At 40.0% G+C, this 21057-nt stretch overlaps 2 protein-coding genes across 2 annotated transcripts in view; one reads left to right on the top strand and one right to left on the bottom strand.

Moving 5' to 3' along the window:
- LOC134316703 (zinc finger protein ZFP2-like) overlaps positions 1-21057 on the bottom strand; it is a 445247-nt gene that overhangs the window by 6507 nt on the left and 417683 nt on the right. The gene's annotated exons all lie outside the window — the stretch shown is intronic.
- LOC134316801 (reticulon-3-B-like) lies at positions 277-13160 on the top strand. Its single transcript, XM_062997272.1, has 7 exons — positions 277-659; positions 7087-7294; positions 8604-8742; positions 8863-8932; positions 9056-9102; positions 10366-10424; positions 12548-13160. Exons 1-7 carry the CDS (start codon positions 395-397, stop codon positions 12588-12590), a joined length of 831 nt encoding a protein of 276 aa, XP_062853342.1. The 5' UTR covers positions 277-394; the 3' UTR covers positions 12591-13160.

Here is a 21057-nt window from a genome sequence, read left to right as displayed (position 1 = left end):
TCTTATTCAAACCATGTTCACTTTGTAGTGCACTATGTAGGAGTTTCTCTGTTCTTAATCTTGTCTGGAATCAGACAGTGTACTGGAGTGAAATGATGTCTGATATGATAAATGATAATACATTACTAATGTGTAAAATAATCTGATCTGGTGGATTCAGCCCGGTGGGTGCAGTAGGGAGCGAGAGTAGGGAACACTGTGTAGCGTATACTGGTTAGGGTGTAGGGCACATGTGGTGATTTGGAACGTGAAGTAGTTGAGAGTTTTGAGGAGTTTTGCAACTTCCGATTGAACACAACAGTTAAATAAGAACGTGTTTGAATAATCTGATCATCTGCAGCGGTTCATTATTGCAGAATAAACTCCTCCACAGCTGTGTAAAGAGTTTCGGATCATGGAACGTGAAGTGAGCTGCAGTACAGAAGATCTGATCTCCAGCTCTGGGTTTCTGGAGGAACACGCGTATGGAGCAGATAATGAAATGGAGGAGGAGAACGTGGAGGATATGTTGGATGATATTTTGGATTTAGCTGGAGGTGCGAGAGACGCCATCGAGAGACACAAATCAGAACAAAACAGCGTGGATACAAAAAATATCAGTTCTTCACCTGAAGGAACTGAGACACCAAGTACATCTACACCTACAGGTCACTCTCAGTGTAAGTCTGCTGTACTGTATTAGAAAACATGTCTTAATTCTCTTTATTTCTATTAACTTTATTGTAGTTTGTGTAGATTAGTGACATGTTGATTGAATATTTAAGTTACAGTGTTGGTCGAGGATTGGTCGCCATTTTGGAGGTATTGTGACAGAAAGTGTACTTAGTACTTAAATATGATGTAGGCCCACCCTTTGCATCTATAACAGCTTCAGCTCTTCTAGGAAGGCTTTTCACAAGGTTTAGGAGTGTGTTTATGGGAATTTTTGACCATTCTTCCAGAAGCGCATTTGTGAGGTCAGACACTGATGTTGGACGAGAAGGCCTGGCTCACAGTCTCCGCTCTAATTCATCCCAAAGGTGTTCTTTCGGGTTGAGGTCAGGACTCTGTGCAGGCCAGTCAAGTTCTTCCACACCAAACTGGCTCATCCACGTCTTTATGGACTTTTGTGCATGTTGGAACGGGAAGGGGCCATCCCCAAACTGTTCCCACAAAGTTGGGAGCATGAAATTGCCCAAAAAATCTTGGTATGCCGAAGCATTAAGAGTTTCTTTCACTGGAACTAAGGGGCCGAGCCCGACTCCTGAAAAACACCCCCACACCATAATCCCCCCTCCACCACACTTTACACTCGGCACAATGCAGTCAGACAGGTATCGTTCCCCTGGCAACCGCCAAACCCAGACTCGTCCACCGGATCGCCAGACGGAGAAGCGTGATTCGTCACTCCAGAGAACACGTCTCCACTGCTCTAGAGTCCAGTGGCGGCGTGCTTTACACCACTGCATTCGACGCTTTGCATTGTGCTTGGTGATGTAAGGCTTGGATGCAGCTGCTCGGCCATGGAAACCCATTCCATGAAGCTCTACACACGGTTCCTGAGCTAATCTGAAGGCCACATGAAGTTTGGAGGTCTGTAGTGATCGACTCTGCAGAAAGTTGGTGACCTCTGCGCACTATGTTCCTCAGCATCCACTGACCCGCTCTGTCATTATACGTGGCCTAACACTTGGTGGCTGAGTTGCTGTCGTTCTTAATCGCTTCCACTTTGTTATAATAGCACTGACAGTCGACTGTGGAATATTTAGTAGTGAGGAAATTTCACGACTGGACTTGTTGCACAGGTGGCATCACGGTACCACGCTGGAATTCACTGAGCTCCTGAGAGCGACCCATTCTTTCACTAATGTGTGTAGAAGCAGTCTGCATGCCGAGGTGCTCGGTTTTATACACCTGTGGCCATGGAAGTGATTGGAACACCTGAATTCAATGATTTTGCTGGGTGAGTGAATACTTTTGGCAATATAGTGTACCATTCACACTGAGGTGTATATTTGGATTTTAGAGAGACACGCTGCCAGTATTGCAGCGTCTTTTCCTGGGAGATTTGTGATTCTTTTAACAACACAACTGCATTTTACAAAGGATCGCATCTTTTCTTGAAATGTTTTGAACACTACACTTTACTTTATTACTCTATTAAAGTAAAGTACACTATACTAAAGGGTGAGTGTTAGCTCAGTCGTTAAGGTACAGGACCGGTAATTTGAAGGTTGCTGGTCTAAATCCCTCACTCACTAATAAATATATGTAGAAAGAAATGAACATATATATATATTTGTTAATTTCTTTGAAGCATCTCTGTAGTTTTGATGGTTTTGGTTCCAGACCACCCCCCATAATGAGTTTTTGTCTCCTGTCATGGAACTGTGTTACTGTTTTGGCTTTGTTTCTGTTTGTTTCTGTTATGGCCACAATTTGAATTATTTGTTGTTTTTAATTATTTCTATTTGATTACATTCTGAACATATTCTTAATAATTGGGCACAGAGTAGTAATGTACCCAAGACAGGATGCGGATCCATCACAGACACTCTTGTTTTTATGTGGTGCCTGACCAACTTATAGTACCACTGGGGATTTGAACCCTGGATCCCAGCGATAGTGGGCTAGTGTATTTATCGCTGGGCAAGCCAAGTGCCCTAACACAGCGGTCCCCAACCTTTATTGTATCATGGACCGGTTTCATATAAGATATAATTTCACGGACTAGCGGTGGAGGGGGGATTTAAAATAGGATAACTATAGAATGGAAAATCAGTGTGAATCCTGAGCTTTTTTCCAATGCAATGAGATGCTGCTCCAACCTAGTGGTGATTGCGGACAATAACACCCGAAGAGTTTTGGAAATGTAATTGCTCTTGGACCACTGCCCTTACACATTTAGGATGAATCGGAATGTTGTTTCAAGTCAGGCCTTCTTGTCCAACATTAGATCAGGTGCCAACATACCTTTGGCCAAGTACATACTGTATGTACTGTATATATAAAATATTGTGCTGCCCTCTAGTGGTTCTGATATCTGAAGTTTTATAATCTGGGTTAATGAGAGTTTGGCCTGATTACTTTAAATACTTTAATGTTGAATACTGAACATTTATTATCCACACAGTATTCAGTACCACATCCAGACTACAGTTAAAATACATTATAAGAAGCCGATGTTTCAAAATAATCTACCACTGAGTTAGAAGTGTTTCTAGTTAGAAGTGTTTCTAGTTAGAAGTGTTTCTTGTTAGAAGTGTTTCTAGGTGATGCTGGCTCCACCACAATCCTGACCAGGATAAATACAGACATGCTGCTTTTGCAGAAGAAAGGTGTAAATGTCCCTTCACTTGCAGCACAGGAACTGCAGCGTGGTGTAAAGTTACAGAAAACAACCTGCTGCCGTGTCCCTGCGTTCCTGCTGAAGGTCAGATAACATTATCAGCAGGTAGCTGTCACGGCGTGGGGCGCCACCCACCCCAAACTGGCACCGCCATCACATGTCCTGAAATAAGTCGCAATTCTCTCATCTCATCTGAGTGTGAATCTGTACACATATAGACTAAATAATAAAAGTACGATTTTGTGAAGAAAGCTGTGATGTAACAACATGAAGGTCTTCATCTTTAGGACCGAGCTGTAATGCTTGATGAATAAGACATGGGCTGGATATTTTACTCTGCCTGAACTTTTAGAAGTGCCTCTGCTGGACTAATGGGCGAGGTGGTGGCCTGCCCACTGTTTATAGAATTAGTTTTAATTGTTTTCTTGTTGCTCCGGTTGTTTTTGTAAGTTTTGAGCTGCTGGATTTCAGATGATAAACTGCTCCTGTGTTCTGTCATTCATCCACTTCCAGAGTTTTTCCTGAAATGTTTTGTCTCCTGCTGTTTGGACTACGCTCTATATACAAGGTTCTTCAAAACGTTTCTGCACTTTTTAACTCTATTTATTAAGAATTCAAAACAAACTTCATCACTTTTCTACATCGTCTCCTTCTGATGCATTTTTCCAGCATTGTACCAACTTTTAATGCCATCAGCAAAAAATTCCTGGTTTTTGGTTGAGCTCGTAGCTACTGATGCAGCGCTTTCACATCATCTTCACATGAAAACCTTCTTCCCCTTAAAGCTTCTTACATTTACATTTACATTTTCAGCATTTAGCAGACGCTTTTATCCAAAGCGACTTACAGTACTGTTACAGTATATAGTCTGAGCAATTGAGGGTTAAGGGCCTTGCTCAAGGGCCCAGCAGCAGCAGCCTGGCAGTGGTGGGGCTTGAATTTAACCTTCTAGTTACAAGTCCAGTACCTTAACCACTAGGCTATGGCTTAGTGGTCCAAAAAGGTGAAAATCAGATGGAGCTAAATCTGGACTATAAGTGTCTCTCAGTCTCTCAGACACGATTGATTACTCCTCCTCCACCCACCGTCGATGTTTCCAACCCAGGTATAAAGTGCGGAAACTTTTTGAAGATCCCTCGTACTTGCCTTAGTCAATGAGCTCTGGCAAGACTTCAGTTCATTCAAAACGTTGCTCCCCGACTGTTAACGAAATCTGGACGTGGGGACCATGTTTACACCAGTGCTGACTTTTCTACTCTGGCTTACAGTACAAGTTAGTTGTAGCATTGAAGTTAAAACTACATGGCAAAGCACTTGAGTTCATTAATGATCTAGCCCAGGTCACTGAGATCTGTTGAAAAAAAGGCTCCTTGTAGTTTCAAGAATGAATTTGAAATGAAAGAGGGATTGTGCTTTTGTTGTGTACGTGCTGAAATTGTGGAATACTCTACCCCCCCCTGAGATTAGACGCTCTGACTGACTATATGTTTTTCAAGATTTTTTTACACAGTCCAGGCAACACAAACAAGGCATCTTTCTCTGTACAATCTGGTTCCACTGTGGTTTACAAGATGTAACATAAAGCCTCCACAACGGGGCGTTCGCATAAAAGTTTAATTTATTATTGTTATTTTTCTCTGCAACCCATTTTTTTGGTTCAAAAAATGGCTTGGCTTGTCCATGATTTTTTACGCGACCCAGGCAACACAATGCATCTTACTTTCTCTATACAAGATGTAACGTAAAGCCTCCACAAGGGGGTGTTTGTGTACAAATTTATTTAATTATTATTATTTCTCTGCAACTTACATTTACGTTTTCGGTATTTAGCAGACGCTTTCATCCAAACGGACTTACAGTAACATGACAGTATACAATCTAAGCAATTGAGGGTTAAGGGCCTTGCTCAAGGGCCCAACAGTTGCAACCTGGCAGAGGTGAGGCTTGAACCGGCAACCTTCTGATTACTAGTCCAGTACCTTAACCACTAGGCTACAACTGCCCACAAGTGCTGCAGTTTTGGAGATGCTCTGACCCGGTCGTCTAGCCATCACAATCTGGCCCTCGTCAAACTCACTCAGATCCTCACGCTCGCCCATTTTTTCTGCTTCTAACATCAACTTTGAGGATAAAATGTTCACTTGCTGCCTAATATATCCCCCCCACTAACAGGTGCCGTATTGAAGAGATAATCAGTGTTATTCACTTCACCTGTCAGTGCTCAGAATATTATACCTGGTCGGTGTATATTTTATTGTTTTATATTTTTGTTTGTTTTTGTATTTTTTTATTGTGAAGCTTTTTGTACCTTTTTGATTTTAAGAGCTATAGAAATAAAGTTTCCTTACTTACTGATGTTTAAGAGACTGAGTTGGAATACAGGTGGAATATTACAAAATAAAAAATAGGCAAGTGAGCAGCTAGTGAAGAAAAATGTCGTGCAACCAAAAATAGAGGAGGAACTTAATGAGGAACAAACCTCGCTGCTCTGAACCTCACGCTTCCTCTTTCAGAAGCTCCCTCGTCATTACAAATGTGTTCTTATTAATATTACATTACATTTACATTTATGGCATTTAGCAGACGCTTTTATACAAAGTGACTTACAGTACTGGGACAGTATACAATCTAAGCAATTGAGGTGAGGCTTGAACCAGCAACCTTCTGATTACTAGTCCAGTACCTTAACTGCAAGGCTACAATGTCCCACGTTTAACCATTTAAATAGTTTCTGCTGTACATACTTGTAAAAAACGTGTCATAAAAGTTCATGTGTGTGTGTTGATATACGTGTGTGTGTGTGTGTGTTGTTTTTGGTGTGTGTGTTGTTTTTGGTGTGTGTGTCTGTGTGTGTTGTTTTTGGTGTGTGTGTGTTAATGTTTGTGTGTGTGTGTTTTTGGTCGGTGGGTTTGTTGTTTTTGTTGTGTGTGTGTGTGTGTGTGTTGTTTTGGTGTGTGTGTGTTAATGTTTGTGTGTGTGTTTTTGGTCGGTGGGTTTGTTGTTTTTGTTGTGTGTGTGTCTTGTTTTTGGTGTGTGTGTGTGCATGTTTGTGTGTGTGTGTTTTTGGTCGGTGGGTTTGTTGTTTTTGGTGTGTGTGTGTTTTTGGTGTGTGTGTTAATGTTTGTGTGTGTGTGTTTTTGGTCGGTGGGTTTGTTGTTTTTGGTGTGTGTGTGTGTGTCTTGTTTTTGGTGTGTGTGCGTTCATGTTTGTGTGTGTGTGTTTTTGGTCGGTGGGTTTGTTGTTTTTGGTGTGTGTGTGTTTTTGGTGTGTGTGTTAATGTTTGTGTGTGTGTGTTTTTGGTCGGTGGGTTTGTTGTGTGTGTGTGTGTTTTTGGTGTGTGTGTGTTAATGTTTGTGTATGTGTTGTGGGTTTTGGTGTGTGTGTGTGTTATTGTTTGTGTGTGTGTGTGTGTCTGTGTATGTGTTGTTGGTTTTGGTGTGTGTGTGTGTGTGTTAATGTGTGTGTGTGTGTGTGTGTGTCTTGTTTTTGGTGTGTGTGTGTTAATGTTTGTGTGTGTGTGTTTTTTGGTCGGTGGGTTTGTTGTTTTTGTTGTGTGTGTGTGTGTGTGTGTGTGTGTCTTGTTTTTGGTGTGTGTGTGTTAATGTTTGTGTGTGTGTGTTGGTTTTGGTGTGTGTGTGTTAATGTTTGTGTGTGTGTGTTGTTTTTGGTCGGTGGGTTTGTTGTTTTTGTTGTGTGTGTGTGTGTGTGTGTCTTGTTTTTGGTGTGTGTGTGTTAATGTTTGTGTGTGTGTGTTTCAGTGTTGGAGCTGCTGTACTGGAGGGACGTACAGAGGTCGGGGTGTGTATTCGGGGCGTCTCTGTTCATGATGATCTCGCTGAGCATGTTCAGTGTGATCAGCGTGTTCTCCAACATCGTTCTGGCTCTGCTCTCCATCTCCATCAGCTTCCGAATGTACAGAGGGGTCACTGCTGCCCTGCAGAAGAGTGAAAACGCACACCCCTTCAGGTGAGAAGGGCCCATTTCACCCCTTTTGCACACCACTGTATACTCACAATGCATTTATTTTAATCAGAACATGTGCACCCTGGTCCCGCATAAGCCGTGGCTGTACCTTACCTGGGTAGGGTCACTGTAGTTTCTGAAGTTGAATACTTCATGAATGCAGCATGTTGATCTTTTAACTGCATCTCCAATCAACAGTCCTGCTGCTGCAGCACTAACTTTAGATGCTTAATTGAATCCAGTGGTAGGGCAGTTGTAGCCTAGTGGTTAAGGTACTGGACTAGTAATCGAAAGTTTGCTGATTCAAGTCCCACCTCTGCCAGGCTGCCACTGTTGGGCCCTTGAGCAAGGCCCTTAACCCTCAATTGCTTAGACTGTATACTGTCACAGTCCTGTAAGTCGGAAACAAAAAGTACTTGGACCTGTTTTCCATTTATTTTGAATTTCTGTTAGAGTGTCTAGGAACTTTCAAGCAGTAATCCGTGACCAGGGATCCAGTTCTCACGATCCATGAATGCTGGTTGACAGGGGTCTATACAAATGAGATGTCATAGGGGCCAGATTCTCCTGTTTTTCTTGCTTTTCTTTTGTTTTTCTTAAATTCTCTTAAGAAAAACAAAAGAACACAGAATTCAAATCCATTCAATTGTTTGTTTGTTTGTTTATTAGGATTTTAACGTCATGTTTTACACGTTGGTTACATTCATGACAGGAACGGTAGTTACTCATTACACAAGATTCATCAGTACACAAGGTTATATCAGACACAGTCATGGACAATTTTGTATCTCCAATTCACCTCACTTGCACGTCTTTGTACTGTGGGAGGAAACCGGAGCACCCGGAGTAAACCCACGCGGACACAGGGAGAACATGCAAACTCCACACAGAAAGGACCCGGACTGCCCCACCTGGGGATGGAACCCTGATCAGCATTATTCCTCGACATCAATCAGCCAGCAGAGGTCATAATTGCATCAGTTATGAGGAGTCCTTATCCGGCTCCCTCCCTGGATGAACAACAGACAAACGTTGTGCATATAGCCGCCCAGCCCAGCTGGATGGCAGAGCTGAAATTCGATACGATATATTCGAAAGCCCAGCTCTGGTGTGCTAGCGTATTTTACCGAAAAATCTTACTTAAAATAAAACTCTGTATTATTACCAAAGATTTTGGAATGAGATGTAGGACAAGCTCATGGCGTATGAGCGAGAAGTGTATCTTAGAATTACCCAACAACATTAAAATGTACAGAGGAAATGAATACACTTTTCATATGGAAAAGTAAAAACTGTGTGTGTGTGTGTGAAGGTCATATCTGGAGCAGGATGTAATTCTATCAGATGACGTGATTCATAAATACACTGATGTGGTGTTGATGTATTGCAACGACGGTATGAAAGAACTGAAACGTCTCTTCTTGGTGGAGAATCTGATCGACTCCCTCAAGGTCTATTAATACTAATTATATTATAATATTATTATTATTATTATTGTAAAAGAAGAAGAATGTTGATGTTGGTGGTGATGTTAATGAGTAGAGAACGATGTGTGTGTTGACTGTGTACAGTTAGCAGTGCTGCTGTGGATTATGACCTACGTTGGTGCCGTGTTTAATGCACTCACTCTTCTCATCATCGGTACGTTTTTAACCCATGAACACTGTAGAGCTGCCAGCAGATCCAAAACCAAATCATATATGGACTCGTATTGAGTCAGTGAATCTTGGGTGATCACTGGGTCATTTCTCTTCTTTCCTGTAGGTGATGTTGCTGCGTTCACTTTGCCGATATTCTACACCAAATACAAGGTGAGTCTAATATATAGTCGGGACGTGTACAGTGTTCAAGAAGAAAGCTTTTTTCTCCACCCAAACAAATGCCTAAACAGTAGTACTGAAATAGGAGCCTGGTTCTGAGGTCAGAACAAATATACACCGATCAGCCATAACATTAAAACCACCTCCTTGTTTCTACACTCACTGTCCATTTTATCAGCTCCACTTACCATATAGAAGCACTTTGTAGTTCTACAATTACTGACTGCAGTGACACTGACATGGTGGTGGTGTGTTAGTGTGTGTTGTGCTGGTATGAGTGGATCAGACACAGCAGCGCTGCTGGAGTTTTTAAACACCGTGTCCACTCACTGTCCACTCTATTAGACACTCCTACCTAGCTGGTCCACCTTGTAGATGTAAAGTCAGAGACGATCGCGCATCTATTGCTGCTGTGTGAGTCGGTCGTCTTCTAGACCTTCATCAGTGGTCACAGGGCGCTGCCCACGGGGCGCTGTTGGCTGGATATTTTTGGTTGGTGGACTATTCTCAGTCCAGCAGTAACAGTGAGGTGTTTAAAAAAACTCCAGCAGCGCTGCTGTGTCTGATCCACTCATACCAGCACAACACACACTAACACACCACCACCATGTCAGTGTCACTGCAGTGCTGAGAATGATCCACCACCTCCTGTGGGGAGGTGAACAGCGTGAAAGGGGGTGAACAAAGCACACAGAGAAACAGATGGACTACAGTCAGTAATTGTAGAACTGCAAAGTGCTTCTATATGGTAAGTGGAGCTGATAAAATGGACAGTGAGTGTAGAAACAAGGAGGTGGTTTTAATGTTATGGCTGATCAGTGTAAAGCTTATCAGCGGCTAGACATCTATACAGCCATGATTGGCTATGTCTGGGGTGAAGGGCGGCGGGTGGTGGCTGAGGCCATGCACTCGATTGGCACCCTGTCCAGGGTATTCCTGCATTGTGCCTAGTGTTTTCAGGTGGAACCGACTGTAACAAAGCGGTTGATGATTGATCCTAATTGATGTCACACGCTGGACTCTTTGTATTAAGTGGTAGGAGTCACTGTTGCAGCAGAAAGGAGGTGAATACTCCTCTGTTTGCTAATTTTGTCTGTAAAGCGCCTGACCAGACAGGTTTGATTGCAAAGACTTGAACCAGGGTCTAGCACTACACAAACCCATCTAATAGTTGGACAATAGATGTAAATAGACAAGTAAATGTTCAATGTTTATACAGTCAAGCTCACTTTTTAGTAACTATTTCTTTCTCAGACGCAGATCGATCATTACTACACCCTGCTAAACAACAACGTCCAAAACGTGGTGAAAAAGTAAGTGTGTGTATGTGTGTGTGTCTGTTTAAGAGTATTATTTACACATTGATTATCTGAAACTTAATTTAGACATTGTAAGATGTGCTTGTGCATGACCAAAAGTATGTGGACACCTCTTGATTAGTGCATTGGAGTATTTCAGACAAACCCACTGCTAACAGTATGAGCTGCTCTGGTCGGTGTTGCAGGTTAAGTGGAAATGATTAGGAGCAACAACAGCTCAGCCAGGCTCAAATAATGTGACAAAACGTAACAATATCTGTCGTCCAGAGAGTCCAACCTGTATATAAATGCAGAAAAGGGGCGGCACGGTGGCTAAGTGGGTAGCACTGTCGCCTCACAGCAAGAAGGTCCTGGGTTTGATCCCCAGGTGGGGCGGTCCAGGTCCTTTCTGTGTGGAGTTTGCATGTTCTCCCCGTGTCTGCGTGGGTTTACTCTGGGTGCTCCAGTTTCCTCCCACAGTCCAAAGACATGCAAATAAGGTGAATTGGAGACACTAAATTGTCCATGACTTTGTTCGATGTAACCTTGTGTAATGAGTAACTACCGTTCCTGTCATGAATGTAACCAAAAGTGTAAATAATGACGTTTAAATCCTAATAAACAAACAATCAAAAAAATGCAGGAAAATTGTTCTTCAGGAGGTAGCCAGACTAATTTTCATGCCAATCACACCCAAGCTATGCTAAGCTAAGCAGGTAAAATGTGCTTAAAGGTTTTCCAGGCGCCTGTACAGACCATGATTGGCTTGTCTGAGGGTGGGAATGCCGGAGGGGATTTTTCTCACTCAGTGGTGGCCAAACTTTTTTCTAGTAGAGCCAGATTTATTAAGACGAAAGTGCCTGAGGAACAACAAAGTGCCTGATGACATTATTTTAAACAGTAAAATATGCATATAAATACGCTGTTATTTAATTATTTTTTTTCACACAGCAAACAACAACCAAATGTGAGCATTCAGATGAACAAATCAGAACATACAGAACAAGCTATCTGAATTTCTAACTGAACTTTAAAACTTTCAGCAACTCTGTAAAATAAAAGACAGGGCTTAGATACTATAGGATAAGATAAGATAAGATAGCCTTTTATTATCCCACGGGGGGGAATTTGCAGTGTTACAGCAGCTTTCAAGAATATAAAAATAAAAAAATACGAAGTGTTTACACATATGTACACATATGTTAAAAAGTAAAAAGTAAAAATATGTAAAAAATTACAAAAAATATAAACAGTATTTTTAAAGACAGTTGCACCAAATATTGCACAGACATTAAAATGTATTGCACATATTTAAAAAGTTATTGCACTTCAGAGAATATTAAAAAACATGTGAATTATTGTGATGGAGATGATTATCTGCGTTTGGGGCGGTGCTGGTTGTATAGCCTGACAGCAGAAGTTGGAAAGGAGCTACGGTATCTCTCCTTTGAGCAATGCGGGTGAAGAAGCCTGTCGCTAAAGGAGCTGCCCAGTGCTGCTCGTACAGCCTGTGTCGATTTTATCACGTCATATATGAGTACGTCTCATTCACTGTTTTGCTGCTTCTCATATGAATGTGTACTTACACAGTGTTGCAGCCACCATCTGGTAAAAAGGGAAATTGCATCTAGAATTAGTATAATTTATTTTTTTCTGTTTGACTGTGCTGGCGGGCCACAAGTAATGCAATTTAAGACAGAAGCCGCGGGCTGTATAAAATCCAACCTCGGGCCGTGATTGGCCCGCGGGCCGAACTTTGGACACGCCTGTCATAACTGATGCAGTTATGACCTCTGCTGGCTGATCGATGGCGCCTGCACAGAGACGGGGGATAACGGAGATCGTTGCCCGACTCTCCGTACGCGATACTGAGTTCCATATGAACCCGCCCCGTGTAGGTGAAAAGAAGTGGTCATCTACTGTACACGTGTCAGAGTAGGCATGTGTTAGTTATGGCTCTCCACCATAGCAGCAGTAGAGAGGGAGCGAAATGCAATCTGGTGATCGGATACAACTAGATGGGGAGGAAAAATTAGGGGGACAAAATATCAAATTTAGACACGTGGTGTCCAGATTTTTGCATCAGACTGTGCTTGTATTCATTTTAATTTTGTTACTGTATATGTTTATTTTTTCAGGATTCGGATGATGATTCCTGGAGCGAAAAATAAAACTGAATAAAGAAAAGCAGCATTAATGAATCAATAAACTTCCAGAAAAACAAAAATACAAATGAAAATACCCTGAACACACACATCCATCTAATATCTCTTATTATTACCATAGAAGTTTCTTATTTCTTTTACTTTTTCTTTCTAGTCCTTTGTTTTACTTTTTAGAATTAAATACTTGAAAGAATTTAAATGTAAATTCGTTTTAGTTTTTACAGTTGATCTTTTTTAATCACATAAGATGTAAAAGATGTTTACTGCTTGGATCTATTGTGTGTTAATGCAGTGAGTGTGAATCTGCTGAGTGTTGATCAAACTTATGGACATTTGATAAATTGTATGTATTTGTATTCTTTTTGTTTTATTGGATGAGATCTGTTACGTTTTACTGCTGTATAATGTTTCTTTTATCAGTTTATAGAAAAAGAAATTAGATTGTATTAGAATAATATAACTAAAGTCAAATGTGAATGTAATTAAATAAATGCTGAATTTTTAATGTATGAATTCATTACATCATACTTCATAAAATGATGCTGACTGCTGTAGAAGACACAAATAAAAAATACAAGAATGTAAATATTATTTGTATTATTTGTATTTTTGTGGCTAAAATATGGTTCATACACAATCGCTGGCTACTTTGTTAAAAAAACCTGCTCATTCTGTCTGGCAGCCGTGTGGAGACAGTACAATGTATAAATTTCGTCTGCCAACAACCCCAGACCAGTTTACTTACTGTAGCTTATCTTTGTCATGTCTTGTATTTAAAAAAAAAAAAATCAAGACTATAGTTCAGCCTTAGAAATGCAACAAGCAAACAGCAGAGAGGATTATTATCTCAACCAAAAAGCACTTTTCTTAGACAAAACACAAATACTACCACTGTGTTAACAAGCAGGCCATGGTATAGTTAAATGACATTATGGAATTTTCTATCACTTATCATTTGCTGCCTGTATATGTGTGACTTTTAATACAGTGTTTACTTATGCAATACTGAAATGTATGACTTTGTCTTAGACAAAGTGCTTGTTTCCAGTGGTGGAGCCAGACAATTTTCATAGGGGTGGCCAGAATGAGACCATTGCTCACACAGGGGTGGCACAGAAACGGATACCTTTTTTTTTTTTTTCTATGTGGCACGTTGCTGTGGATCTAGTAGTGTTTTGCTTACTCACTCATTTACCTATACAGGCAGTGAGTGCCATGTAGAATTACATCACGAAGACCCACATAATAAGCTTTTAAATTTTTAATTTTCCTCTTCATTTTCCCTGACAATACTTTATCATTTGGCTGCCAACTCGTGTGTACTGATTATGAGACTCAATTGAACCCCAGAACATGCTATCTTGAATGCATGGAAAACAAATTTTTTCCATTTTTTAATCTTCGGGTGGCCGAAGATTAATTTATGGTGGCCTTGGCCACCATTGTCCACCCCCTGGCTCTGCCCCTGCTTGTTTCAATTGATAAACATTAACCATCAGACACAGGAACAAAACAGTTCCTAAAATCACTAAATATTAAATACTGACATCACATTCAGGGCTATGTATCAAATACTCCTATTCTTACAGTTTACACATTTATATTAGATTTTTGTTATATGATAAATGTCACTCAAAGTCACTCAGGTTAAAATTCCATGATGCTACAGTGTTGGTGTCACCATGTTCACTGCTTCATGCTTCAGTGTAATTCTACGCCATGTAAAGCAAATAAACGTGAGTGTGACTGGACACTGGCTGACCATCATTTCCATATTCTTAAGACTTGCTAAAATAAACAAATTCATGTTAGAAGAAAGATTTGAATAAAAATGGGCCTCCATCATATGTACTGTTTTACTGCAGTCGGGTTCAGGTTCACCAGGAAACACTGGACACAAGCCAGAAGTAACCTGGACAATACCATGACGCCAAGGTATCGCAGGACTTAGGAGTCACCCCCTATTCTCCAACATAGCCAAATATTTCTGGGTTGATGCTAGACACAAATCTAGTAGGCTGGTGTAATAGACTGCTCTGTCATTCAACCCAACCGCTCTCACTGAAATAAATTTATTGTAAATGCTGTTATTATTAAAATAATGATCTCCTATTTTCATTAAATAGCACAAATGCACCAAAATTCACCGATCAGGCATAACATTAAAACCACCTCCTTGTTTCTACACTCACTGTCCATTTTATCAGCTCCACTTACCATATAGAAGAACTTTGTAGTTCTACAATTACTGACTGTAGTCCATCTGTTTCTCTACATACTTTGTTAGCCCCCTTTCATGCTGTTCTTCAATGGTCAGGACCCCCACAGGACCACCACAGAGCAGGTATTATTTAGGTGGTGGATCATTCTCAGCACTGCAGTGACACTGACGTGGTGGTGTGTTTGTGTGTTGTGCTGGTATGAGTGGATCAGACACGGAGTTTTTAAACACCTCACTGTCACTGCTGGACTGAGAATAGTCCACCAACCAAAAATATATCCAGCCAACAGCGCCCCGTGGGCAGCGTCCTGTGACCACTGATGAAGGTCTAGAAGATGACAGACTCAAACAGCAGCATCTACAAGGTGGACCAATTAGGTAGGAGTGTCTAATAGAGTGGACAGTGAGTGGACATGGTATTTAAAAACTCCAGCAGCGCTGCTGTGTCTGATCCACTCGTACCAGCACAACACACACTATCACACCACCACCATGTCAGTGTCACTGCAGTGCTGAGAATGATCCACCACCTAAATAATACCTGCTCTGTGGTGGTCCTGTGGGGGTCCTGACTATTGAAGAACAGGGTGAAAGCAGGCTAAAAAGGTATGTAGAGAAACAGATGGACTACAGTCAGTAATTGTAGAACTACAAAGTGCTTCTATACAGTAAGTGGAGCTGAAAAATAGACAGTGAGTGTAGAAACCAGGAGGTGGTTTTAATGTTATGGCTGATTATTAACAATAAATGCATCATGAAAAATACATTACTAAATGCTGTTTGTGGTCTTTGGCTTGTTGGAATACTTACTACTAAATTAAAGTAGATAAAGAAAAACAAGAAATAAGAGTAAGAACACATTAAATTTCAAAGACAGAGGTGGGTCACACTGATATTAAGCTTGTATTATTTATTAAAGCAGCTCTTAAAAGTCATGTATTGTGTTAGAAATAAGATAGAATACAGTACAGTTCACAACATTTACAAAACAGAAGAAACTGGACCATGAACGAACTATAGTAAAGAAATCAACAACATCGTAAATAATCTACCCTCTTAATTACTGTATATTAATTGTACTTTAAAAAACAGAATGAAAAATTATAGGCTTTATTACACTGTTTTTACCTGGCATTTTACAAAAACAACACATGGGCATCAGCTGAGGAAGATGTCAATGCCATACATCAACCTAAAATATTAAATAAATAAACATCAACAGATGTGGGAATAAAAATTAAATGGTGTGGTTTTAAAATGGGACGTCCAAGCTCATTTTTGTGTCTATATAGTTTTGATCATAAAGTGTATCTTACATTCAGTGCTGTTTACTCTACACGACAGAGTGTGTTTTCTTTTTGTCAGTGTAACTCTACACTATGTAAATTCACCATTTTCCTAGCTGAAAGCTGAGAGTGGTTGTACATCAGGACCATTTTCAAACTCTTAAGACTTGTTAAGATAAGCTCAAGTGCTGAAATCCATCTGTCAACATGTGTGGGGTATTTAAACCCTGAGTATGATCTTTGCTATTATAAGTGCTTGGAAGTTTTTAGAAGATCTGAAACGTGGAGCTACTGAAGATATAACTCATTTAAATCTTTACATTACATTACAGGTACGTTTCGATGTTTTAATTCTATTATTTATTTTATTATTTTTATTAACAGTGCCACTCAGTGATGGATAAATATTTCTATTTCTTATCAAGTGTTTTGTGATGTGATGTCTTCATGGTTTTTTTTTTCAGTCTGTAAGCCAAGTACTGAAAGTAAGTGTGAGATGGTTCATCAACAGCTACATGTGAATATATTACTAATCTTACGCTGTAGCACTTAAGATTATGACATCATATATGATGAGAAAATGTTATGTCAAGATTAAGGATAATTGTTTTAAACATGATGCCATACTTTTTAAAAGATCTATTTATGAGAAAATGTTTTCCTGTGTTGTTTTAATAAGCTCGGAGTCGAGTCCGAGTCATGTTTAAAATACAGATGACAAAACGTTACGGGTTTTGTTCACTTGTCCTAATCATTGGCTTCAACAAGGTTAAAAGGAAGTCTTAACATTAGTTTTTAGGTTAAGATAATGTAAAAGTATTTAGAGTTTTCAATTGTGAATTATTGTTATAACAACAAACACCATTCCTGAGGCAACAACTCACTTTTATTTTCTTGGATGAAGAGTTGAATACAACAACACATTTCAGTGTTCACATTCACATTTTCTATAGTGCTGTCACCTCACAGCAAGGTTTGGATTAGATTTCCTGGCTGGTCCCTTGTGTGTGGAGTGTGTGAAAAAAAGTAAAATATGGAATACTAATAGTAATAATAATGCATGTGTGTATTTTTTCTCTTAAGGTAACCTTTCAAAATGAAGCTAAATCTCTTACCACTACTGTGTCTCGTTGGTGAGTAAGACATCACTGACACTTTTTTTAGAATTGAGTTTTAATATATGACTTTGAAGGTCAATCATTACATTTTAAAGAGCTTTGGCATTATAAAACACTCCTACAGATAGCCAAACAGGATTGTTTCTCTTCAGATCAACAGAAATGTTCACTTTAGCCAGAATGGGAAACTAGATTTTAATTAAATACAGTGGTACCTTGAAACTGCCCAATGTTCATTGTAAAAAGTGCTATATAAATACATTTGACTTGACACACATAACTTACAATACATGCACATCTGGACATTATAAAATTGTTCTAATTCTAAATTGAAACATTTACACTGGACTCACAGTAGATGATACTTTAATTCAATTCAATTTTTTTAATGCTGTATATCTGTACATTCATAGCTTTACATGTACATATTGAACAGATGGTGCTGGTTTTATGTAGATTTATGTAAGCAAACGTGTGGTTTGTATTTAATGTGTGTTAAAACTGTGAGGGACTATGCACCCAAGATTTTCACTCACTTTTCACACCTGTGCTAATGTGACATAACAATAAAATAAAAGTGAAGTAAAGTAAAGTAAAGTAAACTCAATTTCAGTTGGTTCTGGGAGTTAAAAATATGTTGAGTTTCAAGGAAAACCTGTTAATGCATTCCATGGACACTTATACACTGAAAATACCACAAATATAATATAAAAAACACTGAAATACAATCGTAAAACAGTTAAAAATCATCAAAAAAATCATCTGTGGCAAATGTTGTTTACAATCACCATACCACATTTTTAGCTTCTAACTATTTCTGATCTGGAGTTATTGAAGCTGGGGTAAAAAAGAGTCCATGTTGGTCTCCAAAGGACTCCAAAGCTTTCCAACACACACACACACACACACACACACACACACACACACACACACACAAACAGAATATATTGCAGAAAGATAAATTATGTAAGATAAATTTTTCGTACTTACTTCGTATAGTGTCATTATCTTTGGCTCTAAATCTCCGTCATTAAACATGTTATTTACCCCTCAGCGGTCTGTGAAAAAGCAAACTGAATCACTGAGCGCAAACAAGTCAGAAACGACTCTTTTCAAACGAATTATTCATTGAAATGGAATCAGGGAGCTGTGCTCTTATCTATGGTAAAGATTCATTTGTTTTGCTCACTCTGTTTCATTATGGTGTTGTGCGTAAACAACTCCATGGATCAGTGTGCATTTGTTTTAAAGATTCAGTCCTGGTTCAGGCCTCGAAAAACAGCTGTATAAACCAATCAGAGCCTCTGAATTCAGATTTTTCTAATCCAAAGCAATATATGCTAATTTTTTAATTTGATTTCTTGAGTGTGTGTCATTTAGGTAAGCTGGCAATAACTCTCTCTTTGTTGATTGTAGAGATATAAGTGACAGCTTAGTTAACGGATTACCAGTTTCAGTTTTACCAGGATAGGTTAGGTGGACAAACACAAATATGGATTTATATATTCTTGAAATATTCTGGAAACATACAAGATGGCCACCAAGAAGAAAAACAAGTGGATTATAGCCCTAATGGCACAACACACAGATATAGATTTGGTCTCAATTTGAAGATAAGCTCAGGTAATACCTAGTTCACACTACACGATTTTTGCTTTGATTTTCACTCGCTGACTGGTCAGCGCTAGATTTGTCGGCTCAAGAGCAAATGTTCTCAAGCTCTCAATCGCTATGTGTGAATTACTGAACAACTCGATCCGAGCGGCTCGCCGAGCACTTGCCGAGCGCTGGGTGACCGAAGTGAGATTTCTAGCATGTCAGATATCTGAATCTGAGTTGCCTGACTGGCAATAAGTGCGGTGTCGAACAGCCAATGAACGGTAAGATACGGTGTGAGGGGAAACGCGGGGTAGGAGTGTAAAAAGGTGGGACAGGGGCGTAATATAGTTTATATCAGAATACATCGGCACACACACACTCAAGTTTTACAGTATTTCTGACCTTATCGTTCTCTACAAAACAAAACACCAACTTTGCATTGCAAAAATATTTATTAACCTCCAACTCACTACAGAACAATCCCTGCTGCTCGTGTAGACAAATCCACTCAGATTCATTTATTTTTCTCCTTGATTTTACGCTGCACATCAGCACACACGAGAACTTTGATCGCTCGCTTGTTGACATGCATTTTTGGACGTGGTATCATTAAACCCCTCGTCACTTCTTGCGTTTGTTTTCGTGACAGAATGTAGTTTGGGAGACCAGAGAAGCTCGTCTGAGATTCCAGTTGGTGATAGATGGTGTAGTGTGAAACCCCCTATCACCGATCAGTCATGTAGTGTGAAATACACACCGACTTAAAGACTCCCGATTACAAGAGATCCAGTCGTGTAGTGTGAACTTGGCATAAGCAGCGGTTATGATTTTATGTTGCTGTGTGGTTGATCTGGGTTGGGATGCTGCTGTTTACCAAGCACTAAACAAAGCGACAGTTGCACACATTTCTCGACAAAGGGCGTTGACTTTCAAATATTTCGAGTTTATAGGGGACGTCGAGTTACCACTGTATTAATGAAATATCGGCCTGCTGGACATCTACATAAACATGATCAGTTATATCCAAAACAATGCTGAATAGGCAGCCTGTCCATGGTATTCATTTCCATTCATTTCATGTCACTGGGTTCATGATAAAATAAAATATCGTCCACAGGTGTTGTTCCAGTTACTATGCAAACTGTCCGTCACAAGTATACCTTGATCCTGACCAAGATGACCTGGCCGAATGCACAGACCTACTGCAGGAACAATTATGAGGACCTGGCTACGGTGGAAAGCGATAGCGACTGGGTACGACTGACCACAGAGGCAAAAAGAAAAGCTCTAACAGAAACTGCCTGGGCCGGACTGTACAATGACATCGACAGCTGGCGCTGGTCCTATAAAGACCTCCCACTAAAAAATCAGACTTTTAGCCATTGGTATACTGCTGGGGGGGAACCTAATAATTATTATGGGAATCAAGCATGTGCTATAGTAGATGCTAATGCTAACTGGTTGGATTTGTCTTGCAGTCTCAAGAAAACCTTTATATGCTACGATGGTAAGTCCATATCCTTGTTTTGATCGCTGACTTTAAAGAAATTACTAGAGTTGTTTTCACACTTTAACATTTTGGACCCATGTTTGGTACATTAAAAACTCATGTTGATGTTTTTGGAAATAAAATTCATGCATTAGTGGTAAAATGAGCACTGACATAGTTAAAATGTAAAACATTATTTATATTGTCTTTGCACTAGTTTTATACACTGATCAACCATAACATTAAAACCACCTCCTTGTTTCTACACTCACTGTCCATTTTATCAGCTCCACTTACCATATAGAAGCACTTTGTAGTTCTACAATTACTGACTGTAGTCCATCTGTTTCTCTGCATGTTTTTTTAGCCTTCTTTCACCCTGCTTTTTAATGGTCAGGACCAGAGCAGGTATTATTTAGGTGGTGGATCATTCTCAGCACTGCAGTGACACTGACATGGTGGTGGTGTGTTAATGTGTGTTGTGCTGGTACGAGTGGATCAGACACAGCAGCGCTGCTGGAGTTTTTAAATCCACTCACTGTCCACTCTATTAGACACTCCTACCTAGTTGGTCCACCTTGTAGATGTAAAGTCAGAGACGATCGCTCATCTTTTGCTGCTGTTTGAGTTGGTCATCACGGGGCGCTGTTGGCTGGATATTTTTGGTTGGTGGACTATTCTCAGTCCAGCAGTGACAGTGAGGTGTTTAAAACTCATACCAGCACAACACACACTAACACACCAGCTCCATATTAGTGTCACTGCAGTGC

Source organism: Trichomycterus rosablanca, chromosome 6 (assembly GCF_030014385.1).
Source record: "Trichomycterus rosablanca isolate fTriRos1 chromosome 6, fTriRos1.hap1, whole genome shotgun sequence".
NCBI lineage: Eukaryota > Metazoa > Chordata > Actinopteri > Siluriformes > Trichomycteridae > Trichomycterus > Trichomycterus rosablanca.
This window is presented reverse-complemented; position numbering and strand designations above follow the sequence as displayed.